This window comes from Orcinus orca, chromosome 11 (assembly GCF_937001465.1).
Source record: "Orcinus orca chromosome 11, mOrcOrc1.1, whole genome shotgun sequence".
NCBI classification, from domain to species: Eukaryota; Metazoa; Chordata; class Mammalia; order Artiodactyla; family Delphinidae; genus Orcinus; species Orcinus orca.
In genome coordinates this window covers 72,620,354-72,633,127 of record NC_064569.1, presented here as the reverse complement: position 1 = coordinate 72,633,127, position 12,774 = coordinate 72,620,354, and the positions used below count along the sequence as shown (strand labels likewise).

At 37.0% G+C, this 12,774-nt stretch overlaps 1 protein-coding gene across 10 annotated transcripts in view; it reads left to right on the top strand.

Annotated features, from left to right (window-relative positions):
* The window catches only part of ATP2B1 (ATPase plasma membrane Ca2+ transporting 1), a 130,358-nt gene that overhangs the window by 101,379 nt on the left and 16,205 nt on the right, over positions 1-12,774 (top strand). For all 10 annotated transcript variants that reach the window (XM_033415485.2, XM_049694855.1, XM_033415484.2 and 7 more), the window contains exons 13-18: positions 2,516-2,695; positions 3,340-3,427; positions 4,018-4,124; positions 11,267-11,458; positions 11,689-11,902; positions 12,371-12,582. In XM_033415485.2, the coding sequence (XP_033271376.1) occupies positions 2,516-2,695; positions 3,340-3,427; positions 4,018-4,124; positions 11,267-11,458; positions 11,689-11,902; positions 12,371-12,582 (993 nt within the window). The remainder of the gene's footprint in view (positions 1-2,515; positions 2,696-3,339; positions 3,428-4,017; positions 4,125-11,266; positions 11,459-11,688; positions 11,903-12,370; positions 12,583-12,774) is intronic.

The window sequence follows — 12,774 nt, the reverse complement described above, 5'->3', positions numbered from 1 at the left end:
AATTAGATATCTAGAATAAATCCAGCTTTATTGCATATGCATAGATAGTTAAACAAGATGCTTGGCTTCTCTTCAGTTTATCTGTAAAAGTGGAGGTAGTTTGTAAATTTTAAGTGGAAGTATTTGGTGGTTAGTGGACTATTAATAAATTTAGTTTACTTTCTTAAATATTATTTGCCACATATCTTTAACCAAGACCAGTTTCTGCCTCTTAGTCATTGTTTCCTATTCCAAATGATCTCAGGGTACCACCCAGTGAGTGCTAAGATGGACAAATCTGGGTTACTTTCTATCTCAAATGAGAAGTGAGAAATACATTTATACAGCAGACCAGCGTTTTCAAAATCAAATATTGATTTTTTTAAACAATAGAGGGATGTATAATATGAAAGCACAGTTCTGTCTAGGTAGGCCATGAAAGCTCCCAGAGATGTTACATTTACACGGTTTACAATAGAAGTCACAAACAGCGTATAGGCCAAAGTTAGCCTTCAATCAAGTTATCTGTGGACTCTGTGTGTGTGTGTGTGTGTGTGTGTGTGTGTGTGTGTGTGTTTAAAACATAAGGTTTGAGAGAGTACACACAAATCTGGGTTTCTGCTTTCTCTTGAAATGATAGATTCTGTCAACATTTCCACTGTGATAAAAAAAAAAAACAGACTAGAGCTGAGTGCTCTTCTATTAGGATTGTCTTGGATTTGTCACTTTAAGTGTTTTTTCCTCATTTCTGTTACCTGCATGGCCCTGTGGGTATTTGCATTTGCGACCTCTGTTCTAGTAGGACCGACATGGATTTTCTGGTTAGAGAAGAACAGGAAAGGATTTTCTAGGCAAAGAGAATTACAGAAGCAGAGGCACAAAAATAATATATTGATTATTCATCTATCAAGCTGTGTATAGTAGAAAAAAAAATTTAGATAAATCTAGGAAACTACTCTTTTTTTTTTTAAATTCTTTTGTGAAACACAACCATGATACTTAAAACTTATAACAATAATTCCTAAATATTCATTATTTTTTAAATTTCCTAAATTGTGTCACAAATGTTTATTCAAATCGGGATCCAAAATCCACACATTAAATTTATTGCCATGACTCTCAAGTCTCTTTTAATCTAAAGGATCTATAGGTTTCCTCCCTTTTCCATTCTTGCAATTTCTCTGTCAAAGAACAAATTGTTTTTTTCTTTCAATTAGCAAGTAAACTATTGTTTCTTTGGAAATTATTTGTAGAAGGACATGTGTCCTGGAGAGTATTCTACATTCTATAATAGATTTTGCCAATTGCATTCCTTCTATTTCCTGTGAACTGGTAGTTAGATCGAGAGTAGGGTTTCCAGATAAAATACAGGACACCCGATTAAATTTGCATTTCACCTAAACAATGAATTTTTTTTAAGCGTAAGGGTGCTCAATAGTGCAATATTTGGTCATCTTGTATTTTTTTAATTGAAGTATAGTCAATTTACAATTTTGTGTTAGTTTAGGTGTACAACAAAGTGATTCAGTTATACATATATTTTTCTTTTTTTTAATTCTTTTCCATTATAGGTTATTACAAGATATTGAATATAGTTCCCTGTGCTATATAGTAAATCCTTGTTTTTTATCTACTAGGGAGCTATTCTGAAGCTCAAGTGTGACACTCTGTTATACTGAGAACTTTGTGGTTTATAGTATAACAGTTGAGGAATCATATATTTTTGAGAAACTGTATTAAAAAAAGAACTGTATTGTCGGGTATATCAGATGTTTTAAAGGGGAAATGAACATAAACACAGGGATGCCAATTTAAAAAAGCTATTGCAGTAGCTCAGGCAACAAACATCGGAGACCAGGTACAGGGAAGGTTTGAGGTAGAATCGCAGGACTCACTGGCCCTTAAGGATGTGTAGGGTAAGGAGATTGAAGATATCAGATAATCTTTAGGTTTCTCTTAGATAGAAAACATCGTTTCCCTTTTAGACATCCAAATTCTGATGTCTACTTTTCTCATGGAACTAGGAATCCAGCTCTCACAATGAGCTGGGGAAAATATGTAGGTCTGAAAGTGATTAGCATGTACCTAGTAGTTGGAGGTTCCAGAATAGGTAAGATAACCCTTAAAAGATCAAGAATGGGGAAAAGCAAGTGAGCCTCCCTTAACCCCAAAGAACACCAACATTTTACTCTGGTGTGGTCTGGGCAGTAAAACCAGAATGGTGGAAAGCCAACCAGGAAAGAATTGCCTAATGGTTGCTAGGGGGGAAAGGCACTTTAAAAAGCCTTTGGCAAATAAATAATGTAAGCAGCTTAAGTCAGATGATAACTGAAAGTGAAGCCTGAACTAGGACTGTGGCAGTGGAAGGGGAAAGAAGAGATTATTGGGACTACTTCAAGAAATAATATCTTGAGATGTAATTAAAGTTGTCATTTGTGGGACTATAAGGCAGTGTATATTTGTTCAGTGGAATTTTTCCCCACCCTGGAAATACTAATTTTCTTTCATCATGTGAATTTTTTTCCACATTAACCAGGTGCCAGATGCAATAAAGAAGTGTCAGAGGGCTGGAATTACTGTGAGGATGGTCACTGGTGACAATATTAATACTGCTCGGGCTATTGCTACCAAATGTGGTATTTTACATCCTGGGGAAGATTTCCTATGCCTAGAAGGTAAAGATTTCAACAGAAGAATACGAAATGAAAAAGGAGAGGTAAGCGTTTTTTATTGTTTAAGTTGATATGTTTTTAGTATATTAGGAATTTCATTGGACAGATACATCTTGAATATGCACTACCTGTTAGGCATCGCACCTGGATCAGTGCAGCCCTCACCCCATGAAGCAAAACAGTAGCATTTTAGGAAATAAAGGGGACAAGTGATAAAGAAATTTGTCCTAAAGGGAGTGGGCGCTTCATTTTTTCAGTCTGGGCCCAAGAAGTACAATATGTGTAAGCGAGTAATGGGAGATGAGTTTGGAAAAGTTGCTATGGAACATATTTTAGGGGACCCCAAACCCTGCACTACTTAACGCTGAGGAGTTTCCATTTTCATAGGCAGTGGGGAGATGGTTAGAATTTGATCTTGTAATGATACATATAACAGCGGTTCTGCATTAGAGTGACTAGAGAGCTTTTTAAAATGCTGATTACTAGGCCCCACCTCAGAGTGTCTTATAAGATAGGCCTTGGGTCTCGCTCGGCAATTTCTTTTTCTAACAAGTTCTCAGGAGTTGCTGATGCCGCTGGTCTGGTCTGTCCACCACACTTTAAGAACCACTGATACAAATGCTAGGTCGCTACCTTGCAATTAGAAAACTAGGCTTGGGCACGTTTTAACTTTGACAAAAATTTATAGATTGAGCAAGAGCGGATAGACAAGATTTGGCCAAAGCTCCGAGTGCTTGCAAGGTCATCTCCTACTGACAAACATACACTGGTTAAAGGTGAGTAGATTTTACAATTACTCCGCAATTTCTTAATAGAGAAATGCGTTCTGCTTCCTAAAATAGTAATAGATGCTGAATATTAGATTGAATTGTGGATATCATCTTCTCCAATAAAATCTAAATACATTTCCTTTCGATACCTTAGGTGAATTGTGTTTATCTTCAGTGATTAAAACAGGATATAACTCCTAATACAACAATTTCTGGAGTTGTTCCTTGCCCAACATCTCAGCAGTTTCCATTTCTCTGTGTTTAATTATTTATTTTTAACTTTTTCTTTTTTTTTGCGGTATGCGGGCCTCTCACTGTTGTGGCCTCTCCCGTTGCGGAGCACAGGCTCCGGACGCGCAGGCTCAGCGGCCACGGCTCACGGGCCCAGCCGCTCCGCGGCATGTGGGATCTTCCCGGACCGGGTCACGAACCCGTGTCGCCTGCATCGGCAGGCGGACTCTCAACCACTGCGCCACCAGGGAAGCCCCTATTTTTAACTTAGAGTCTGTAAAACTGGCTAGCTAGCATATTCTGCAGAATCACTTTATTAATTAAACAGATTGTTTTTACAGCATAAATACTTACTTTTATTTCAGGTATAATTGACAGCACTGTCTCAGAACAACGCCAGGTTGTAGCTGTAACTGGTGATGGTACAAATGATGGCCCAGCATTAAAGAAAGCTGATGTTGGATTTGCAATGGTAGGAACTTAACATAATTCAAATATTCAGATGTAATTTACTGGCTGGGTTTTGTTTGTTTGGTTTGTTTGTTTGTTACTAAATTAGTGTTGATTTTAAACACTGTCCCTCAAGAGTAGCTTGAGGGATAATATGTAAGCCTAAATTGGTTTATAAGTCTAATTAGTTTATATAATACCTTTATTTGATGCTGGAAAATGACGTGACTTCTTTTGAACAGTTATAATAATATCGTACATTTACCTTGTACTCTGTAAAATATATAAATGTCTGTCATCTCATCTAAACCTTACAGCAGTCCTCTTAAATAGGAGACAGGCTTAGAACAGTTATATGTATTTAAATTAAGAATATGATTAAGAATCTTCCACTCAACTGAAAATGTCTTAAGAGTAACTTTTAATAGTAATCATTTCATGTATAATAGATGTAATCTTTTTTTTTGGTAATCTTTTTTGATTGAAGAAAAAGATCTGTACCCCACCGAAGTTCTCAATTTATATTTGATTATTAAAAGTGCTAGGAAATTTTAGCATTTCATTATTATTTTCTTTATACTGTAGCCATAATACTGATGAAGTGTTTACTATAAAATAGGTATCATAAAATACATAAATGTTTAATAATTGAAAGTAGATTGTTATATCTTTGAATCCAGTCCTTCTAATTTTTTAGTGTTGGAATGAATCTTTGTACTTTCAGTGCCATAGAAAATTTAAGTATTTTATTTAATTTGATTTATTTCATTTTTGGAAAATACAGGTTCATAATCACAATTCTCAAATCCAAAAATCTGAAAACTGACTTTTTTTTTCCTAAATTTACAGCAGAATCATTTGATTGCAAAAAATATTCTGAATGATATGAGGATGTTATTTGTCCCACTTAATATGAACATTCTTAGTCATTGTAGAGATATTAATGTGTTTTTATGGGATGGTAACCCTATCTGGGAGAATTTGTGATAGAAGGTATGTGCCGCATTATCTTTCTAAAGCATGAGAGACTTTGAATTCTCAAACACAGTGTGTCCCCAAGTGTTTCAGAAAGGAGAATATTTATGTGTACCAATGTTTATTTGCATAATTTGTCCCCCTGGTATTTTGCTGCTAAAATAGGGGTTTAGCAGAACCACCACCATGGTAGCTGCCTTTTAACAGGAGTGAGGGAGATGGAAGAAGGAAGTGATATGGGTAAAGTACCCTCAACCAATAGCTGTGAACCCAAAGATTCCCACCCTGCCCTATCCCAAACTTATTATGGTAAGCAGTGCATTGGTATGAACTTCTGAAGAGCTGGGAGAAGAAGCTGAAGGGATAAGGAATATTTAAGGGCTTTTCCTTTGGCTGTAAGCAAAACAGGATCATTCATTTTAGAAACACGGGATCACTCATTGCTGCTCTTGAGCATTTGGCAGGATTCTTACTTCTACTTTCATCTGGACAGCTGACCAGGAAGGTATTTATATACAATGCATTTTAATATTAAAAAAACAAAAACTTTCTTCCTAAAACTTAGGTGTTTAAGGCAGATACTAAGGCCTTTAAATAAATGCAGGTAAATATAGTAATTCAAACAAAAACACAGTACAGCAGCTGCTCTGTTTGATTTTTAAGCCTTGAAAGTTTTAGGTGCATTTTACCCCTATTTTTTTTTTAAAGGTAGCATGTCAAAAATAATCTAAATTTATTTTAAATACACAGAGAAAAACTAAGTGCATAGTGGTTTGGACTTGAAAGCACTCTTGCTCAAGCTTTACTTTGTATATTTGTTCAGTTCTTCAGTTTCATATTTTAAAACTGAAAGACGAAATTATTTGTCTTGGGCTTTTATTAGATACCCACAAGAAATTGCTTGTGTGTGTGTGTGTGTGTGTGTGTGTGTGTGTGATGAAGTGTCTCTTTTTTTTTAATTTATTATTTAATTTTATTTTTGTCTGTGTTGGGTCTTCGTTTCTGTGCACGGGTTTCTCTAGTTGCAGCGAGCGGGGAGTTACTCTTTGATGTGGTGCGCGTGCTTCTCACTGCGGTGGCTTCTCTTGTTGCGGAGCACGGCCTCTAGGCACGTGGGCTTCAATACTTGTGGCTCACAAGCTCAGTAGTTGTGGCTCGCAGGCTCTAGAGCACAGGCTCAGTAGTTGTGGCGCACGGGCTTAGTTGCTCTGCAGCATGTGGGATCTTCCCAGACCAGGGCTCGAACCCGTGTCCCCTGCATTGGCAGGCGGATTCTTAACCACTGTGCCACTAGGGAAGCCCGAGAAACTGCTATTGATTAGTTCTTTTTAAACCTGTCTCTTACTTTTCAGGCAGAAATAGCATTTTAAAACACTGTATTCTCTGTCTCTCTCTTTATATATATAGGTGTGTGTATGTATGTATACACACATACGCACTTACGTTTAGTAAATTCAACATTAAGATAAAATGTACAACAATAAATTAAAGGAACTCTAATGTGAGTACATTGCAAAGAGGCCTGGCATTTTCCCCTGTTTAGCCACTCCTTTCAGAATTCCTTTAGATAGCAAGCTTCCATGCTGTGTTTAAAATATGATTACATTATTTTTTAAATTATATTGCATTATTCTTACCAAAATTCAGTTAACCACACATGTACAGATATTTCTGTCATCATAGACTGAATGCCATGATGTATTTCTGTAACCAAATATGCATCTGTGGTAGTAAAATCTTCGCTAAGGTAATTAAAATATCTTCATTTAATTTAAAGTGTTTTTAGACTTTGGGTTAATAATAATTTGTTTCTCCTCCAAACCTTAAGAAGCTGTTTTCAATATTCTGGTCCAGAAACATTACAGGTGAGTAGTTGCTGCCTCCTAAAGGTTCAGCACACAAGGAAGTAAATCACTGAAGCACAGTGGCAGCCAGTGAAGAGCTAAACACTGCACAGGGAGTGCCTCAAGGAAGAAGTCCTTGACTCTGCCTGTAGAGACTGGGGAAAGTTTTCTGAAAGAGGTGCCATTTGAATGGAGAGAGGGAGAAAAGTACTGCTAAGAGACCCTCTGAGAATTACAAGTAGTTTAACTTCACTAGAAGAGGGTGTGGTGGTGGTGGGTACTGGAATGTGACGATCAGAAGGGCCTTGAATATGAAGGTGAGGAATTTGTTCTTGTATCCTGTAGATCAGCACTTTCCAAGCAGGCTTCTGATGCAGTAAAACAAATTTGGAGACTCATAATGCATGCTAGCATACAGCTCTAAGAAGCTTATAAAAAGCTGTTTTAATGTTTTTTGATGGGGAGTTGCCCAAACTTGTTTCACTATGAAACTAGTTTTTATTTGGACACAATTAACATCTTTTTTATTTATTTATTTTGTGGTACGCGGGCCTCTCACTGTTATGGCCTCTCCCGCCACGGAACACAGGTTCCGGGTGCGCAGGCCCGGCAGCCATGGCTCACGGGCCTAGACGCTCTGCAGCATGTGGGATCCTCCCGGACCGGGGCACGAACCCGTGTCCCCTGCATCGACAGGCGAACATCTTAAAGTAGCTTTTTAAATTTTGAAAGATTTTGAACAAGGGAGTGTGAGATTTGCATTTGCAAAAGATGGGGATGATTAGAGGCAAGGAAACCTGTTGGGTTTAGATGTATTAAATATGTTGCACATTAAAAAAATATACAGGGAATTCCCTGGTATTCCCTGGCGGTCCAGTGGTTAGGACTCCGCGCTTTCACTGCCGAGGGCTCGGGTTCAGTCCCTGGTCGGGGAACTAAGATGCCACAAGCGGCGGCGCAGTGCAGCCGGAAAAAGGAAAAGGAAAAAAAGTAAAGTATACGGATTAGGAGTTAGAGACTAAAATTTTAAATTAAGATTGCTCCTTCATGGAGTATTTTGAGAAAAGCTTGTTTTGGACTTTGTGTTTATCAAAACAATATTGCATAGCATTTAACAAGTCAAACAGTTCTACAAGACGTAATAACTGTGTCCCCTACCACATATCATTTCTTCCAGCTAGTTTTTGACTAAAGGAAACCAACTGTTTGTTTTCCTTAGTTGTTTGCCTCCATGTATCTAAATGGCATGATTACAAGGGTTTTTAAATTTTTTATATTTTTTTAATTAATTTTTTTATTGGAGTATAGTTGCTTTACAATGTTGTGTTAGTTTCTGCTGTACAGCAAAGTGAATCAGCTACATGTATACATATATCCACTCTTTTTTGGATTTCCTTCCCATTTAGGTCACCACAGAGCACTGAGTAGAGTTCCCTGTGCTATACAGTAGGTTCTCACTAGTTATCTATTTTATACATTGTATCAATAGTGTATATATGTCAATCCCCATCTCCCAATTCATAGTTTTTTAAATTTTTTTAATATAAAGCATTTGTTAATGACTCTTCATTAAGGAAGATAAGGATTTAGCACTTTCACAGGCACACAGACACCTGTATGCATTCACACACACTACCCATCCTGTTATTCTTCCATCAGAGTTAGAGGTCAGTCAATATACCATCCTTATTGTGATTAGAAATTCTGTTCCAAGCTGAGCCATGTGGTCTGTTATAATTACTTTCACTTCCTTGCACAACTTTTTGTATTCCCTATACATTTTCTTTTTCAATTCACTTTTTAATCTTTAAATTATTTATGTATTTATTTTCTTAGTTTTTTATGTACTTAATACTAATTCATCACCAAATTCTCCTTTCATTATGTCAGAGACATCAGGCACTTTTACCAGTTTTGCCTTCTTAGAGATACCTCTCCCAGATCTTCTGATGTGCTTCAATCTGGACTGTTTGCTAAGCCTGCTACACAGCTGTCTCTTCTTTCTCCATACCTAAGAATTTCCTTTTCCTCTCTCTTATGTTGGATTTTGAATTTCCTGAATTTGATGTCAATGTCTTTTTTGGTTTACTCTCTCATGTAGTAAAGCCATCTCCTCCAGTAGATCCCTGAGAAAAAGGCTTCATGAGAGTTAAACTTTTTCATAACTTTTATGACTGAAATCTCTATTCTCTCCTCAAAGAATCCTCCTTGATACTTAGTCTGACTTGGTATAAAAATCTAGGTTGACAATAATTTTCACTCAGAATTTTGAATTTGTACCTCCATTGTTATTACATACCATTTTGAATTTTGAACCTCCTTCTCCCCCACCCCACCCCCACACACACTTTTTGGAGGTATATAAGTCTTTCCTTTGTTCTCAGTCCTCTGAAATGTGATGGTTTGTCTTAGGGCAACTTTTTACTATGAAAACTGATTTTCTTCAATTTTGTGACATTTTCTTATACTCATCTTATGTCTTCTCCAGTGTCTCTTCTTTGTGGAATAGTCCCCTCTGATTTTTGAACCTCTTGGACTTACCTTATTATCTTGTCTCTTTTTTCCTGTCTACCGTACCTTTGTCATCTTGCAGTTGAGTATTTCCTCAACTTCTGTTGTTTTTTCATCTCTGTGATCATATATTTAATTTCCAAGAGTTGTTTTTGGATCTCTGAGTTCTTGTTCTTGTTTCATTGCTGACCTTTTGCCTAAGGATTTGATTTTTTTAATAAAAATCAGCTTTTATCTCTGTGTAGTGTTTGTGTCTCCATATGCCTTTTGGTTTAGTCTCTGTCTTTCAGGTTAGTGCTTTCTTCAGATGTCAAAGTGATTCTTCGTTGTCTCTGCATATTTTACCAGTAGAAAGCTGAAAAGCTGGAAAGTCTTAGGCCTCTAAGTGGGATTTATCGACCAGAAGCTTCCCAGTAAAGTGATCTGGCTTGGCCATTTCACTTCCTTAGGGTACCTTGAATTTTCAGTATTTTTAGGTCTCTTCTCCTATGATGATCAGATTTTCGGGAAAGAATTTTCAGATGTGCTACCTAGAGGGCAATCCTGAATACTGGTATTCTGGGAAACAAGTAGAAAAAAGAAGGGTAGTGGTCTCTACATTCATTAAACAGAGTTACTCTTAACCCCTTTTTTTCAATATAGCACCTCCTATACTCAGCAGCACTTGGTATCGTTCAGTCTAAACGTTCTCTGTTATACCCTCTCTAGTAAATTAGCAGGCAGTCTTCTGCCAGGTTAGAGGGTGTCAAACTTCCTGGTTGCATGGATGTGGGAAGGGACTCTGAGGCTCTAGATGCCTTTTCTTTTAATTTTGTTATTAAAATATAACACACGTACAGAAAAGTGTCTATGTCATAAGTAAACAGTGAATGGATTATCACAAGTAAACAGACCTGTTCTATGCAAGGCAAGAAATAGAATATGGCCTATGCCCCCAGATGCCTCAACCACACTCCCTTCTAATTACTGCCGTCTCTCTCTGCAGAGGTAACCAGTATTCTGAAGATTCCTTTTGTCTGTTTTTGAACTTTGTACATAAGAATCATATATCATGTATTATTCTGAGTCCATCTTCCTTTATTTATCATTTTTCATGTGCGATTCATCTGTGTTATTGTACATAGCTGTAGTTCACTCGTTTTTATCAATCCACAACTTATTAATCCATCCCATTCCACTGTTGAGGGACGTTGTTATTCTTAGTTTGGGCCCTCTAAGTATACTGCTTCAGCGTCTTCGGTAGACTTTAAGAATCCTCCTGTTCTTATTCACGCCTTCACCCCTACCTCCAGTGCTGCCTGGTGCTGCCGAGTCCTGAGCCTCACATAGGAGAGTCCTGTAGTGCAGAAAGGCTGCTACTCTGCTCTCCTCCTGTTGATTTAGGATTCAGCTTTCTGGGGTCTGCTGAGTTTCTTCCTACTTGGTTATCTGCTTTCCAGCCTCTTAAGATGTTTTTGTAATGTCTCTTTTCCCACTAACTTTTTGACTTTGTGAGTTTTTATTTTTTAATTAAAAAAAATCTTTTAGTGTGACTTTTGGAAGGAACTTGGGTAGTGCCTGTGTCCATTCCTCTTTTTGTTTTTTTAAACTCAATTTGAACATTACTGTCAGTGCCTCGTTCATTATGTTCGATTTCTGCTGAGATAGAATGTCTTTCTGAGAGAGAGTACAATATCTTAGACTAACTATATTACCCCCTTTTACGGTAAATTTAAGTCAGTAATTATTAAGTATAATGGTAAATTTTTGTTTATAAAATATATACTGTCCTTTCAAATATTTAAAGGTTATATTTTAAACATTCAGTCTAATTCACAGAAATTTTCTTTAATAGGGTATCGCTGGAACTGACGTAGCTAAAGAAGCATCTGATATTATTCTCACAGACGACAACTTTACAAGCATTGTTAAAGCAGTTATGTGGGGCCGAAATGTCTATGATAGCATCTCAAAATTCCTTCAGTTCCAGCTTACTGTTAATGTAGTAGCAGTGATTGTTGCTTTCACGGGCGCCTGTATTACTCAAGTAGGTTGACAATTTATCCATTAAAACTTGTTTATTTTAGAGCAAAGATATGTATAACCTGCCTTTTTAAAGTACTTAAATATTTAAATAAGTTGAAGCTTAGTACTTCAGGTTAATTAATATAAAAATGTTATCCCGTTCTGTTAAGTTTTTAAATAGAAACGGCTTCCTGAGAATTGCGGAGTCCTTGAATAGTTGTAAATGTCTATTAAGAAACCTGTCCTTTCTAGGATTCACCGCTTAAGGCTGTGCAGATGCTGTGGGTAAATCTCATAATGGATACTCTCGCTTCCCTGGCTCTGGCAACTGAACCCCCCACTGAGTCTCTCCTGCTTCGGAAACCTTATGGTAGAAATAAGCCTCTCATCTCACGCACAATGATGAAGAATATTTTGGGTCATGCATTCTATCAGCTTGTAGTAGTCTTTACACTCTTGTTTGCTGGTAAGAATTTAATGCCTGATAAAGTTTCAGTTGTTTCTGTTCCAAGCTAATATCCCAGATGGTTTTAATGTTACAAATTTTTCAAGAACAGAAGTTATTTTCTTTCTGACTCCCCATTTATCTTTAATTTCTTCTGTTTATCAGTGGATCCTTAGTACATTTTGAGAGGCAGTGTGATAGATTGGGGCAGTAGGGGGAGTAAAAAGAGTCCTAATTTCTTGTCCTTGGCTTTACCACTAACTTAGATATGTGATCCTGAACATGTCACCATAGTTTTGGGGGCTTCCGTTTCCTCCTGTATAAAATAAAAGAGGGTTGTACTATAGAATCCCAGGTCCCTTCCAGCTCTTTCTGTGCTGCCGTTTGTGAGAGCCAAGAAAGGTCTGACTAGGTTTTATTGCATACTTCCTTGAAATGTTAAATTATTTTGTATGATAATTACAAAATGGTAATTTCTCATTCTTTCAGGAGAAAAGTTTTTCGATATTGATAGTGGAAGAAATGCTCCTTTGCATGCTCCTCCATCGGAACATTATACTATTGTTTTTAATACCTTTGTACTGATGCAACTTTTCAACGAAATAAATGCTCGGAAAATTCATGGTGAAAGAAATGTGTTTGAAGGAATCTTTAATAATGCCATCTTCTGCACAATTGTTTTAGGCACATTTGTGGTACAGGTGGGTAATTGTAAAAGATAGTTTCAAATATGATTATTATGTGGAGATCTTAGGTGAACAGGTGGCTTGTTCCAGAAATTACTTGACTGCAATGTGTGGGCCTTCTGTGTATTGCCTTGATGACATCAAAAGAACTCGAGTGAAAATTTGCCCCATCCTGAAATTCTACATGTGAATGAGTACATTAAACTA